General features: G+C 39.2%; 2 protein-coding genes across 3 annotated transcripts in view; both read left to right on the top strand.

The window, feature by feature from the left end:
- Positions 1–5584, top strand: part of plxna3 (plexin A3) — a 53561-nt gene extending 47977 nt beyond the window's left edge. The window contains exons 25-34 of the mRNA XM_025059102.1: positions 291–510; positions 702–861; positions 967–1070; positions 1761–1857; positions 1945–2022; positions 2178–2290; positions 2384–2553; positions 2641–2853; positions 3277–3427; positions 3851–5584. Of these exons, the coding sequence (XP_024914870.1) occupies positions 291–510; positions 702–861; positions 967–1070; positions 1761–1857; positions 1945–2022; positions 2178–2290; positions 2384–2553; positions 2641–2853; positions 3277–3427; positions 3851–3946 (1402 nt within the window). The 3' untranslated portion in view covers positions 3947–5584. The remainder of the gene's footprint in view (positions 1–290; positions 511–701; positions 862–966; positions 1071–1760; positions 1858–1944; positions 2023–2177; positions 2291–2383; positions 2554–2640; positions 2854–3276; positions 3428–3850) is intronic.
- A 5502-nt stretch (positions 5585–11086) lies between these two features.
- Positions 11087–15433, top strand: part of bcap31 (B cell receptor associated protein 31) — a 9814-nt gene continuing 5467 nt past the window's right edge. The window contains exons 1-5 of one of the 2 annotated variants that reach the window (XM_017035789.2): positions 11116–11242; positions 12564–12587; positions 13062–13160; positions 13944–14044; positions 14150–14294. In XM_017035789.2, coding sequence (XP_016891278.1) covers positions 13069–13160; positions 13944–14044; positions 14150–14294 — 338 coding nt within the window. In that variant the 5' untranslated portion in view covers positions 11116–11242; positions 12564–12587; positions 13062–13068. Of the gene's footprint in view, positions 11243–12563; positions 12588–13061; positions 13161–13943; positions 14045–14149; positions 14295–15433 lie in introns of both variants that reach the window. The other variant, XM_008317917.3, reaches the window with a different exon arrangement.

The raw sequence follows: 15433 nt of genomic DNA, 5'->3' as shown, positions 1-15433 counted from the left end.
GTATATATATATGTGTATATATATATGTATATATATATATGTATATATATATGTGTATATATATATGTATATATATATATATGTATATATATATATATAATATATATAAAGGCTTATATATATTATTATATACAGTATATTGCAATGGTTTAACATTTTAAAAAAACAACGTTTTTAATCACTCCCACGTTTATATTACAAACGATCGTGCGCCGCTCGGACAGCGTGTGCTGACCTCAGTGTGTGTGTGTGTGTGTTATATTTGCTGAAGAGAATTCTTACCACAAGTAACCACCACGATATGCTGTTTTGTTGTGCGTTTGTATTAACTTGGTACTGCGTGTTGTTGTGTTTGTGTGTCAGGAGTGTGCCGGCGAGCCTCTCTTCATGCTCTACTGCGCCATCAAGCAACAGATGGAGAAAGGACCCATCGACGCCATCACAGGAGAAGCTCGCTACTCACTGAGCGAAGACAAACTCATCAGGCAGCAGATTGACTACAAACAGCTGGTGAACGCACATTAACAGAGCTCCACTGTTGAATGGAGAAGTACACCTCCAACAAAAAAAAAAAAAAAAATCACATCAACTTTTACGATACAAATCCTCACCTCTATCTCTTAACCACTTTAGTCTGGGATTCATTTGATTGATTTTTATATAATAATATTATTCATCACTTTTTTTTTCTGCCTCCTTAGACGCTGATGTGCATCCCTCCGGAGGGCGAGGCAGGGACGGAGGTTCCGGTGAAGGTGTTGAACTGTGACACAGTGACCCAGGTCAAAGACAAACTGCTGGACGCTGTTTACAAAGGAATCCCGTTTTCGCAGCGCCCCCAGGCCGATGACATGGACCTGGGTAACTGTCGCATACGAGCTGAGTGATTTGTCGGCGTCCAAAAAAACATACAACATACGAGTCACCCTCACCGGCTCTGCGTTTCTGTCATTTTTGTGTTGTCAGAGTGGCGTCAGGGGCGTCTGACCCGCATCATTCTGCAGGATGAAGACGTGACCACGAAGATCGAGAGTGACTGGAAGAGACTCAACACACTAGCGCATTATCAGGTAAACCAGGGGTGTCAAACTCATTACCACCAGGGGGCCACATCATCAATACATTTCCATTTGAAGGGCCGGTTGTAAATGGAAGACTGTATAGATCGGGGGTCCTCAATTTCTGGTCCGCGGACCAGTACCTGTCCAGAGATCATTTGGTACCGGGCCGCAGTGGGACACAATTCTTTACTGATTTACTTCATTCAAAGAAAATCCAATCATATCCATTTCCTTTTTTTATTTAATAAAGATAATCTGACAATATTTTAAAAATAAAAGGTCATTCAGACTCGGATACAAACAGAACAGAGTCCAAAAGATGTTTTATTTTGAAACTTTAATGATTCTTCAATGCCCAGTACCTTATTAGTGGTAACAGGTGGTACTAGCTGACCAGTCCTTGGAACCAAAAAAAATTAGGGACTGCTGGTATAGAAGTAACTACTCCATAACAGACTGATACATGTTTCTGCAATTGATTATTATTTGGTTGATTATAAAAACTCCCGCGGGCCACACAAAATGGCTTGGCGGGGCGCATTTGGGCCCCCGGCCCTGGGGTTGGCTTCATCTGCTTTTACTACAGTTTCCCGCTTCTCTCTAGTAAAACCAATCAGATTTTTTTTTTTTTTTGTTGTTCAAATGTTCTAATGAACAACAAACCGCTGACTGTTTTGTCCTGTGATCTCGTCTTTCCAGGTCACAGATGGTTCTCTGGTGGCTCTGGTCCAGAAACAGGTCTCGGCGTACAACATTGCCAACTCCTTCACTTTCACCAGATCACTGAGCAGATATGGTATAAAGCACACACACACAAACACACAAACGCACACACGTAGGCATGTAGTAACAGATCATACCTCCGTCCTCACTCCGTTTTCAGAGTCCTTACTCAGAACTTCCAGCAGTCCTGACAGTCTGAGGTCCAGAGCACCAATGATCACACCAGACCAGGAAACAGGTACTGCAGGATGTGTTGTGTTACGTAAGCCGTTTACACAGTATACTTTATATAGCGATGTCGTTCTGTCATGTTTGTACTCTAAGTGCGTAAAAGCTTTCCAACTTTGGGAATTGAAACACACTTCCAACTACTACTGATTTCCCCGTTTACAGGAACCAAACTGTGGCATCTGGTGAAGAACCACGAGCACAGTGACCAGAGAGAAGGAGACCGAGGCAGCAAGATGGTTTCTGAGATCTACCTGACCAGACTGCTGGCCACAAAGGTAAGTGATGCGCTGCGATCCACGAAAGCAATGAATGATTTTTACAAAAAAAGACCAAAAATGGCCTTATTTTAATCATGTATTTCTCCACAGGGGACACTGCAGAAGTTCGTGGACGATCTGTTTGAGACGGTCTTTAGCACCGCCCACCGCGGCTCCGCTCTGCCTTTAGCCATTAAGTATATGTTTGACTTTCTGGATGAGCAGGCTGACAAACGTCAGATTAGCGACCCAGATGTTAGACACACCTGGAAGAGCAACTGGTGAGAAAATGGTCAATAGACACGAAGACCGAGGGGAAAAACTAAGAAACTAAGGTTTACATTATTATTTTTTTCCCCCCTTCTCAGTCTTCCTCTCAGGTTCTGGGTCAATGTCATCAAAAACCCTCAGTTTGTGTTCGACATTCACAAGAGCAGCATCACCGACGCCTGTCTGTCCGTAGTCGCTCAGACCTTCATGGACTCCTGCTCCACGTCTGAACACAGACTCGGCAAAGACTCACCATCCAACAAGTTGCTCTATGCTAAAGACATCCCTAACTACAAGAGCTGGGTAGAAAGGTAGCGTACATGCTAAATATGTTAATATTAATGATTAACCCTAACCCTAGGGTCCGATATGAACTTTTTGCCGATATTGTCCGAACACCGATATCGACCGATAAGGTGATGGTTTAGAGCGTTGTGGTAATATTTATTTGTTCATCTGAGTTGCTGATGTCACAATTCTGCACACGATCCCCTAATTAACAAAATAGACTAATAAAATGAGCTGCAATGCTGCCCTCTAGTGGCTTTCCTTTTCTACATACAGCCCCTTTTTTTTCCCCCCCAAAACTACACGCATCATTTGGCGAAACCCCAGGCGTTGTGTATTTAGTTGATACACGCGTTTACGCTGTCGCTAACACAATCGTACACAGTTGTATTTAATACGTCAAGACCTAAACACTTAGAGCCGACGTGTGTCTCTGTGCGTCGCAGGTACTACAGAGACATTTCCAAGATGCCCAGCATCAGTGATCAGGACATGGATGCGTATCTGGTGGAGCAGTCTCGTCTTCATGGAAACGAGTTCAACACACTAAGTGCACTCAGTGAGCTGTACTTCTACATCAACAAGTACAAGGAGGAGGTGAGTTTTGCATTGCACAATGTTCATGTTCATCCTGACGCTCGACACTGTACAGAGCCGCCAAGGCATGTGTCAAACTCAAAGTTTTTTTTTTCCTTTTACACAGAGCAATTTACAATACTTGTAACTTGAAGAGATAATAATCAACTGCAGAAACGTGTAGTGTGAAAACAGTGAACACGTAAAATGTGCAGTGGCACAGGAGTAGCAGATCCCGGTGCACGAGCCTAGAGTGCCCTCTAGCGGTAGTCAGTGGGGAAAATAACAAACGTGAAATTTTATGTTTTAATATACGTATAAATCGCACCTGAGTATAAGTCGCGAACGCAGCCAAAAGATGAAAAAAACGTGCGACTTATAATCCGGAAGATACATGTCAATTTTTTTTTCCCAGTTAACTCAAATTGCTTTTGTCTGAAACAGATTTTGACGGCGTTGGACCGAGACGGTTACTGTCGAAAACACAAACTGAGGCACAAACTGGAGCAAGCGATCAATCTGATGAGTGGGAGCAGCTGAGAGGAGAAGTGGAAGGAGGAAGAGGAGGAGTGATGGACGGATGGCTCGCTCGATGGACTGATGGATCAATGAACTGTGGATTAATAAACTGGTGGAACTCGGTTGGAACTGGAGAGGAAGAGGATTTTAGGGCGTCAAATGCCCAGGGCATTTTTTTTGCTTTTCTGAACTGTTTGAACAGTCAGCTGATCAGCTCTGTGTTGTACCCATACCCAGGTCCTTTAACGGTCGACTCACTGGCCTGCGGGGACACCAAACTACCTCCCTGTCTTTGATTGCGGGCGGGGGGGAGGAACTGTATGGTTTGGATGTGTTTACCTAATGACTTTATTTTGAGTCATTTTGTTTGAGGGAAAAACAAACCCTGCGGTTCTTGATTTGTGAGCAAGGATCAGAACCAGGAGGAGATGTGGCTGTGGACGAGCTAGATGAAGACTAAATCAGAGTTCAACATCAGGAAGATCTCCACCCGATGTGGGACCTTCTAGAAGCCTGGCTAAAGGATGAGTCAGCCATTCTGTCAAAGCTTCAGTCCTTTATTGCTTTGGTCCCTTTATTATTTAAAAAAAAAAAAAGATCAATAACCCTCAACAAAATTGCTTCATATCTTGGGCTAAAACGGAAATCGAATTGAGTCTCAAAGGCTTTAAAGTTGAGGTAAAAGCAAAAAAAATACCAGATCTAGTACTGGTTTTTCCTCATGTTGGACTCTTATATTAGCCTCTGAAACAATGAGGGTCCAGTGTCTGAAGATTGATTTTTTTTTTTTTTTTTTTTTTTTTTTGGTTTTATCATTACTGATAAAACCAGAAAGAAATCAAGTAACAATCTTTTCAGAAACTGGGCTCTCACATCTGTATCTCGATGTCTGAAGATAAGGAAGCATTTAGAAAACGGCCGCCTCCACCATCTCTTCAGGAGTTGAAAGATTCTATGAATTGCTCTTTCCAAAAAAAAAACAAACAAAAAAAAGAACCTCTCGATGTGATCACCTCTGGACAATCATCCGAACCACAGCACACTGAGCCCGATGCCTACAGACCGACCAGAACCTGTGTCCATGACTGTTCTCAATTACGTTTCTCTCCTTCATTCCTTTTCATTCTCTGACAACCTTGTGCCATCACGATCAGTGCCGATGCTCTCTGTTCCCATTGGCCGGGAAGTCTCCCCTCAATGTTCTCCCCAACCAAGCGAGACTGTGGAATCTGACCTCAATTGTGATCAGACACAGAACCGTTTTTTGAATACATTCCAACAAAGACACCGAGGACAGGTCTGTACATACACAAGTGGACTTGGGACCCTGTTGTTTGTTTTTGTTTTTTTTTTTTCAGAACCGGACTCTCTTAGAACCCATGGTTTTTGGACTCCCATCCAGTTCGGAGAACAATATAATTTTACCTACATAGAGCCATGATGTACAGCGCCTACTAACTGTGCCCAGGTGGGGGGAAAAAAAAAAAAACTTTGTGGAGGGCTAAGAGCTTAGTGCCATGTGAAGACCTGGCCCGGACCGCATCACACCTGTTCCGGACCAAACTCGGACCAAACAACTCAGAAAAGTTTTATCTGGACCAGACTAAAGAAATCTTTTAAGACTTGTGGTCATAATGTAAACAACAAAGAAAATAATAATAATAATATGAATAATAATAATAATAGTGATGACGACGACGGCGACGATGGTGATGAAAAGTTTAAAAGAAAACATATAAAAAGTTGACCAGTTGATCAGATCTTCGTGGACACGACCACTTGGGTTGACTGAATTTGAACTTGTAAAAACTTAACCTTGTGCTACACCGGCGAGAGAGAGACAGAGGGAGAGAGAGAGAGAGAGAGAGAGAGAGAACCTGAAGACGGAGCAACAGAACCAGGACTGAACCTAACAATCCGGGACGGACTCTCTTGAGCAGAACCTTAAGAATCAGATTCTTCTGGACTTTGTCGAATCGGTTCATATAGTGAAGCAACTGATCTCATATCCGTCTCTCTTTTTTTTTTTTTTTTTTTTTTGGTACTGTTTTGTTTTCTTTTCTGCAGTCTGGGTTCCAGGTGCTAAACGTTTGCTGCGGATGGAAACTTTGCTCTGATGAACTGGAGGTCAGGAGGCTGTTTTGTCTCTGTCCACACACTCTTTTCACACCACGAAACATGGTGTAGAAAAATACACAGAGTTTCCTGAGTTTACATTGCCTTTAGCTGAATTCAAGTCTGAATTTGATAACGACGCTGAATTAAGACCGAATGTGGGTCAGAAATAACAAGATGCTCTCCAAACCAAAATTGATCTTAATCTGGATCTAAATTGAATCTGCGTCTGGATTTAGGCTGTTTTAAAAAAAAACAGTTTTTGGTTTTCAAAGTCTGCATACGAGAGTCTGTTTTAAAAACTCCTTAGTTTAGGTCTGATTAAATGCCTTTGAATCTCAATCAAGGATGTTGGCGTGAACGCGTTGCGTCTCCGATTCAGCTCTGTGTCTCTGGCTCTGTTCGGTGTAAAAAAGAGCACTTTTTTTTTTTTTTTTCGGCTCTGTGTCTCTGGCTCTGTTCGGTAAAAAATAGAGCACTTTTTTTTTCTCTTGTTTTGCTGTCGTTTCAATCTGTTTTCTGGTGTTAAAAAGGACTGACTGACGCGAAGGAGCAAGGGCAGGGAACAACGGAGGATAAAAAGAAGTATCGAGGTTCAATTAATTAAAGACTGCTTTTGATAATTTATTATAGACGTATAGAAGAGAGGCCACTACATAATAATACCACTGTGTGTGTATGTGCGTGTGCGTGTGTGTGTGTCTGTCTGTGTCTGTGTGCTTGACTGGATTGCTCATTGATCTTTCTAAATAATTTAAACATCAGTGAAAGCAAACTCTTTTTTTTTGCTTGTTTGTTTTTGTTGTTTTTTGTTTTCAAATGAGCCTTTTTTTAATTGAGGAAGCAAGCGGGAGGGAATCATTGATGCTGCTGCTGCTGCTGCTGTTTAAGGCAGGATTAAAAAAGGTCAGATTTCCTGTGCAGTGTGAGAAGGAAGGGCGGAGAAAAAGAGGGGCAAAGGTAGAGGGAGACACCGGTAGAATACTGAAAACATGATGGAGGGAGTGGACAGAGAGAATACTGATGAGAGAGGAAAACGTTATCCATCACGGCAACTGAAACGGGGCGGGGGAGAAAAAAAAAATACAGCAAAGTAAAGAGGAGGAATAGCCAGGAGGAGAAGGACGAGGAGGCCGATTGAAGATCTCCAGTAGAACTCTGTCCTGAATTCCAGAGGTTAGGTCTTTTTTCCCCGCTGCACTAACTTTTACACGTCGCTCTGATCCTCGACAGTCTGTCACAGCGGACCTCATCGTGGACATCCCTCACACTCTCTCCATTTTGTTTTTAACACGAGCGTGCACAAGCTCATGAAAAAGATGGGATGTCATTCACTCCGTGAGGGTCCGACGTGGACAGTTGTGTCCATCCAGTATCTGCAGACCGACACGCAGAAACAAAGCCTCAGGCTGTGTAAAGGGAGCCGCAAGTTAGCACACACACGCAAACACACACACACCTGTGATTAGGAAACCAACTGCAGAGTTTGGTTTTTGACGGTCTGGTCTAATTCCTGTCCAAGCAGGAAAGAGAGAATTGACAGGAACTAAACGGATTCCTTTTCGTTTTAGCCGCAGCTTCTAATCTGCTGTTGTAGCCCCACTCCCCCTCACGTGTGCTTACACACACACACACACACACATGCACAATTTTTTTTTTATTTTCATGTTGGACATATTTATTAATTTTTTTTTTTTTTGGATTTTTGCTTTTAATTTATTTTTCATGACTTTATTTATTGTATGATGATGTGCGCCATGTGATGAGCTTGTACAGACACACTCAAATACACACGCGCAAAAGTTAACAAATGACCATGAAAAATTACAACAAATTCACTTTTTTTTTTTTTTTTAAAGTCTTTTTGCCTTGTGATTTGCCAACACTCTCATGTTGATATTTGTTCAGAAAAGTATTGGCCCGAATCTGCATTTACCAGGATGTAATCAGGGCTCATTGTTTATTATTTTAATTTTTTTTTTTTTCAAATGCCATTCACCATTGCCTTGTTTTTTTTTTGTTTGTTTGTTTTTTTTGTAGTTTTGCTTACGTTACAAAGTGACATTGACGATAACGATGATGTATTAGCTTGTGTCTGTTTTTATACCATTGCCATTGCCGCCTTCTGCTGAGTTTGTAAATTTGTGTGATTTCACTAAAGCGTAATGGAAACAACGCAGATGTCCTCGTGTCTTCTTGTGTTAATGGAATCAACACTAACACCGCGCCAAAAAAAAAAAAAATGTGACAAATACATTGAAATGCAGTGGGGGGGCTTTGAGATACAAGCTAGCTAGATAGCACTTTATTAATCCCTCGGGAGTTCCCTTCAGGAAATTTAGGCTCCAGCAGCAGTACAGCACCAAAACAACAGTAAAAAGTCACAAATAGGTAAATAATTTAAATAGGTAAAAACAGGAGTAGCAGCACACTGTCAGTGCATTTTGGAAACCTGAACAGTGGATGCGACTAATACTCCAGAAAATACAGTCTATTTAATAATGTTGTTGTTGTTGTTAATACCATAGCTAGCTACCGGTACTACTACTCTATTCTAGTTGCTATTGCCAAAATGTTGTTGGTTTTTGATGATGATGTTATTGTTATTGTCAGTTATTAATTTCATAATCATAGTTAATAATTGGTTGCCTCAGATAATGTCAACACCGTCTTTGTCCTACCAGTTCCAGTCCCCGCACCCCCCCAGGATGACTGCGGACAATAAGAGCAAGACAAAATAAATAACAAAATGGTTTATTCACTCATACCATTTGCCACCCTGCCCATCATTTCCGGACATAAACGGTTATTTAAAAAAAAAAAAAAAAAAAAAAAAGAAACCGTCACGTGATAGGTCAAAGTCTCCTGTGACATCACAGATCAGGCTGTTTGGTCTTTGAAAGAACTGTGGTTTTAAACATCAGAGCTATAGAATGTATTAGGTACTCTGTGTGTATTTCTACGTGTGTGTGTGTGTGTGTGTGTGTGTGTGTGTGCTTGGCTAGCTTCCAGAGCGACTCATCTCTGTGAGTGCTACAGTTAACCCTTGCTGATCTTCAACAACTCACCCACAGAGTCTGAGAGCATCGTCTCCTCCTCCTCCTCCTCCTGGCTGTTGTCCGTCTGCTGCTGCCTTTCTACTATAGCTCATTCATTCTGACAGGCAGCACCAGGAGGCAGGCTTCAGGTCAAATACAGCTGTCAAGAAAGGCTGTCAAAACTTGTGAACTAATGAGTCACGCTCTGCAATTTGCCAATTGGCTGATGAGAGTGTTCTGAGTAATAGCAGGTGGGAGTCAATATGTCGGGGGGGAGTGGAGGGAGAAAAGAAAAATAGTTTCTTTTTGTCTTGGATCTGTATCATAAACATGATTCATTGTAAAGGAAACAGTTCCATAAATAAAATTAATTTAATTAATATTTTCAAGACACAAATAGCGAGGGCTTTCATTGATGTATTCAAAAATCAATTCCCAGTGAGGAACATTCGTGTGAACTATCTGCTCCTGACCCGGCCCCCCTGTTCAGTTTTAGGACAATTGTGGCCCGCCAGTCAAAAGGTTTGCCCATGCCTGGTCTAGATGATGCCATAAAAAAAATGGCACGTTTTAACTGAGCCTGTAAAAACAACCTGAGAGTTCTGTTTTAAAAACTGCTGAAAAATAAAAAATAAAATAAAATAAAAATGTACTTGAGACCTGAAAGTTTTTCAAAATTAATTAATTAAATAACATCATCATTTTTGCTCTCTCTTTTTGCAACTACTAGGCTAACCTGGCATTATTGTTTGCTATTTTTAGCATGATGAGTCAGCGTCTTCGAACGCCTCCAGAATTAGCTTATCAGTGAACACGGTGGTTCGTATCAATTTCTTATCAATCTTTCAATCTAAACAGATGGGGCTGGGGGTTTAATTACTCTCCATTTCCTACTGTTGAGCAGTATAATAGTTCTTTAATTTTTTTTTTAATCATGATTAAAATCAGACAAGATTGAAATAGAAAATGATTTTTTGTCATATTATGTTTTGTGTGCTTTGAGAAGAATGGTCCCTGGACGCTTAAGGCTGCCCACTGTTCACTTTGGTGATGGGTTAAAAGCAGAGGTCACATTTTGTTTTAGTCTATTCATGGCTTAGTATCATATATCTTATATTTTTCCATTGTTTAATAAATATTATTTAATCAAATATTTGGTCTGACCTTGATCTGTCCGAACAGCCGAGCAGCTTTTTGCATAATTTATGGTTGGTTATGTGATGGTTACATTATGCAGTGAGTGGTGTTTAATGGATGATGATGATGATGAGGTGAGTTTTTGTAATTATTTGCTCAAATCCTACATTTGTTCTTTATTTCACACAGCCATAAAAACAGCAGCAGCTACAGACAAAAAAAAAAGAACACATTTTTACAACATGTGAAGCATTCATTCATCTAACCAAATACCTGCTCTCGACATCCGACACTACTACAGTAGTACTTCTACTACCGCTCCTAGGCAAGTCAAGTCAATTTTATTTGTATAGCCCAGATTCACACATCTCATTTGTTTCATCGTACTTCACAATTTTAAATAGAAATTGGAATTGGAATTTAAATTGGGAATTAAAATATCCTCCTAAAAACCATTTAACAGAGGGAAAATGAAGGTCTATACAGTCAACGTCTATACTGAGTTTAAATAGCAATACAATATTTTTTTTAGAGCCACGGAAACTACTACTACTACTAATACTAATATAAGTACTACTGGTCCTTATATAAACATTTCCTTGGATAATATATGTATTTATTTTTTTAAAATAATAAATCTTCTGATTCACTTCTAATTTCATGGTTTTATACATGCTATTTTGTTGGTATTTCAGTTTTTTTTTATAATAAATATATGTTATTCTATTATTTGATTTTTGGGGGGGGGGGTTTTGGGGGGGGTTACGGTTTTGCTTTTTTGTATCGCAGAAAGTGCAGTTTTATTTTATTTGAAAAATGGTTTACATTCATAACGTGACATGACGTGCCTTTACGTCACAGCGCGTGTCCAATCACGTCTGATAGCCAGTATGATGTGGCAGTAAATACCGGAACTCGTCTTGTTTATAACCGATAGCGTTTAGTTAACTGTTTTATTTAGACCAACGTCGTCCACAAAGCGTCTTGTTTAATTGCATTGTTTTCTACACTGAATCTTTGGCGTAGGGTGAGTTCATCCGTGTTGTCACTGACTGAGTTGCTCTTTTCTCACTTGAGAAATAAACGAGTAGCCAAGCGATGCTAACTAGCTGCTAACAGCCTCTGAGCATTGTGTTAGCGTCTCCAAATGGTTTGGGTTCGTTTTGAGATTTAAGGAAAACGTAGTTTATACAAATCTGTTTTATACTCTAAAAATGTTTTATATCCTAAAAAAATGTTTGTTTCCATATCAGAGACAAAGCCACTTAAACGTCATGACAGTTCAGGTTATAGACTGCACCGGAAACCATCCCTCCTGCTTTTGTGTAAAGCTGAGTAATCATAGATAATACTTCCACTCCTACTGACTTTCATAATAGTTTCTCTTAAAGGTTTAAGTCGGTTAACCTTGAAATAAATGACTTATGATGGAAACTTAGTTTAGTTTATCACAGAAACAAGGATTTTGTCTGTATATCCGTAGTGAGTAAGGTCTGTCTTACTAAAGCAAATCGAAAACGCAGGCACGTTTGCACCATATGAGATGGCGTTTTTAACATTACAAATTAAACGAGCTTATGCACAGTAGTTTCTAATGTCCCTTTTATGGGTAAATTTGGTAAGAGTTTTATAAAATAGGCCACATTTTTTTTGAAATTCGGAGGACACAGACATTTTCAGAAAGGTGTCATTAGTAAAACAAAAAATTAAATATATATATATGTGACTGGTCTATAATTTGGTTTAAGCTGCCATACAAAGAACCAGCAATAGCAAACAAAGTAATTAATTGCTACAGTCAAATTGATTCTTCTTCAAAGCCTTTAATGGAAAACCTGAAATGAAAACTATGACAAACTATAATATTAATTCCAAGGATGGAAAAACTACAATCTTATTTTAAGAAACATCTAATTCTACTCCTGCCTTACAGGCCAAGGCATACTAATGTCCACTTAATTCTCTAATTTGGGAAAATAATTCTTAATTAAATATTATCCAGTTTTTTTTTTATTATACTTGATGACTATGCAGGTAAGATGTGTGATGTACTGTGGCAATTTTCCAATCTGCTGTCATTAAAAAAAGCTATTAAAGAACCAATTTCTGCTTCACCCGTGTTTAACAGTAAAATAAGAAAGATTAGGGCGGGAAAAAAAGCATCAAACTGTGATAACCACTTGATTCACAATTAAAGAAATGCAAAAATTTTTTAGAAAAACATAAAAAAAATAGCTTAAAAATGTTTAAAAAATGCCAAATATGGATATGTTTGTTGCAGTGGTAGTAATATTTGTGGTAGTTTGTATGTTACAGGAAATAGTCTGATCCAATGTCTCTATCACCAGACGCAGACAGCACAAGTGGGAAAGGTGTGTCTGTTTGTTCGGTCTGGATCTCATTTGAAAAATATGCAGATCAACACATTCATACAAATTTAGTCCTGAAAAAGATGTTTGTACAGAGCTGTGGAGTTTTCCATTTTATTAAGAAATATTAAATTGTTTCTTTTTTTTTTTTTTTTTTTTTTTTTTTTTTTTTTTTTTGCTTTTATTCTACAAACAATTTCACACAGTTGGTTGCTTTGTGTGCCCACATCTTTCAATTGAATTTCAAATTGAGGTTTGATTTCAGATTTCTATATATAACTATGTATGTTATTCTTATGTTATTGATTGACAGCCATACAGTGCTGACCTAAATTCCATAGATACTAGTAGAGTTGCCTAAACAAAATCGAACTGGGTGGATGTAGATATCCTTATTATCTGAAGAATAATGGACTGTGATCCCTGAAGAAACCAAACCACTGTCTCAGCCTCTGTGTTCTCCTTCTTGTTCTTCAGGAACAGGATGAGTCTTCAGTGGACAGCCGTAGCTACTTTCCTTTACATTGAGGTTTTCTTTGTTCTGCTGCTCTGTATTCCATTCATCTCACCCAAGAGGTTGGTGCCTGTTTTCTCCAGACTGTCAAATCCACGTCTGTCTCTCAACATGTCTGTACCATGTCCTTACAATCAAGTATATTTAATTTAAAAAAAAAAAAAAGTCCACATTTCTCTGTGGTGAGAATCCTGGAATAACGTATATTAAAGGTTCCAGAAGGATTTTTCTCAAACTAATCCTATTTAGATTTGTAATTAGATTGAATTTCCCCAGGAACAGTGGGTCTGTAGGATTGCTACAGTCCTACTGAATCATGTGCGTGTGACACGTGACCTAATCACTGATCAGCGATGACTGACCATCTTAATGTAAGTGTGAGCATATGAAACCATTCGACCTGATGAGTCACTGATAATCTGTGACCTGTTTTATTGAGATAGACCGACTCTGCTTACAACAAGCACCACAGTTACAGTTATGGTTGAGAGTTTTCTGGGCAGTTTCAGCTACGTACAATAACAACAACAATATACAGACAGATGACTGTATAGTTCTTTTTAACACTGCTGATCATTTTTATACTAATAATCACCTTCAGTAACTATCGCTGTTGTGTATTTAATTAAACTCTACGCTTTTTATTGGTTTGAGTTGTCACAGGTTTTTTAAAAAGCTGCAGTTGTAGACTGATCATATGTATGATCAACAACAGACGAACGCCCTCTGTAATACTTCCTTGTGCCACTAGATGGCACCAGTTTTTCATATTTCTACATTTACTGACCCACCTGTGGCTCCCATTCTAACACCATTTTCTATCTCTGTTCTTCTTTTCTCTACAGATGGAACAAAATTTTCAAGTCTGGCATTGTTCAGACCATCGCTCTGTATGGGAACACCACGTTCATGGTCATGATCGCCATCCTAATCTTCTTGCTCATTGGTACCAGTACAAAGATAATCAAATATCTGAAGTCTGTTTAAAATAGAAAGTAGAAATAAAAGGAAATCCTGCTTCTTTTTTTTTTTGTATTTTTTTTTTGCACAGATGCTTTTCGTGAGGTCAGGAAGTACAGTGTGTCCGAGACGGTGGATCTGGCTAATCATCCTACTGCCATTGAACACATTCACATGAAACTGTTCAGAGCTCAGAGAAACGAGTACATCGCTGGATTTGCTCTTCTGCTGTGCTTGTAAGACCCACACATACATACACAGAACAAGTAATGCTTCATATACATTCAACCTGACACATAGTCTCTGTCTACCTACTTACATACTTATAGGGGAACCTTACAATTTTACTGTTAAATAGCAGTTCTTAAACACATGCAAGGAAATGTATGTGAACCACTTTAGAATAACCAAATATGCTTCCATGTTTTTATTATTTATATATGTGTGTGTGTGTGTGTGTGTGTGTATATGTATATGTATATATGTATGTATATATGTATGTATATATGTATATATATGTATGTATATATGTATGTATATGTATGTATATATATATGTATGTATATATGTGTATATATGTATGTATATATGTATGTATATGTATGTATATATATATGTATGTATATATGTGTATATATGTATATATGTATGTATATATGTATGTATATGTATGTATATATATATGTATGTATATATGTGTATATATATGAATATATATATATATACTCTTCCTCCCACTGATTGGCTCAGGCATCTTAGCATCTCTCAGCATCTCCCCTTGTCTGTCCGCCATTCGTTCCGCCATTCGTTCACTTTGCTCTGTGTCACCATTATGCAACTCTACTGTGCATATGCAGTAATTGTGTGGGAAAGTGTAATACAGTCTACAGAGGGTTGATAACATTGTGGGGGAGGTTCGTCAAGGGTAAATATATACATAAATAATATAATAACTATCTTGACTCTACTTTGCGATTTTTCCTCCCGGACCAAAACCTTTCGCCACAAAGACAGCTTCTTCCCATCTGCTATTAGCCTTGTCAACAGACAGGAAGGCTCTCACTGACCCCAACCCCCACGTGCACACACACACACACACACACACCCCTGCACTTTAAAAGAATCTCCACCCATAGGCATAATAGACTTCATTTTATCAACATTTTTATACCTTCATGTACATTTCCTTCGCTGCACTGTATACCACAACAAATTCCTTGTAGGTGAAAACCTACCTGGCAATAAAAACGTTTCTGATTCTGATTCTGATTGTCAGTGCCATGCTCAGAGCACATCAGTGGTAGCTTGGCAGCAGGTCAACCTGAAACCCACCGGACACATGTCCGGATCCTGAATCAGCCAGCCACCACTGCCC

This window comes from Cynoglossus semilaevis, chromosome 10 (assembly GCF_000523025.1).
Source record: "Cynoglossus semilaevis isolate Cse_v1.0 chromosome 10, Cse_v1.0, whole genome shotgun sequence".
NCBI classification, from domain to species: domain Eukaryota; kingdom Metazoa; phylum Chordata; class Actinopteri; order Pleuronectiformes; family Cynoglossidae; genus Cynoglossus; species Cynoglossus semilaevis.
Note: the sequence above shows the minus strand (reverse complement) of the source record. Positions and strands in the feature narration are given on the sequence as shown.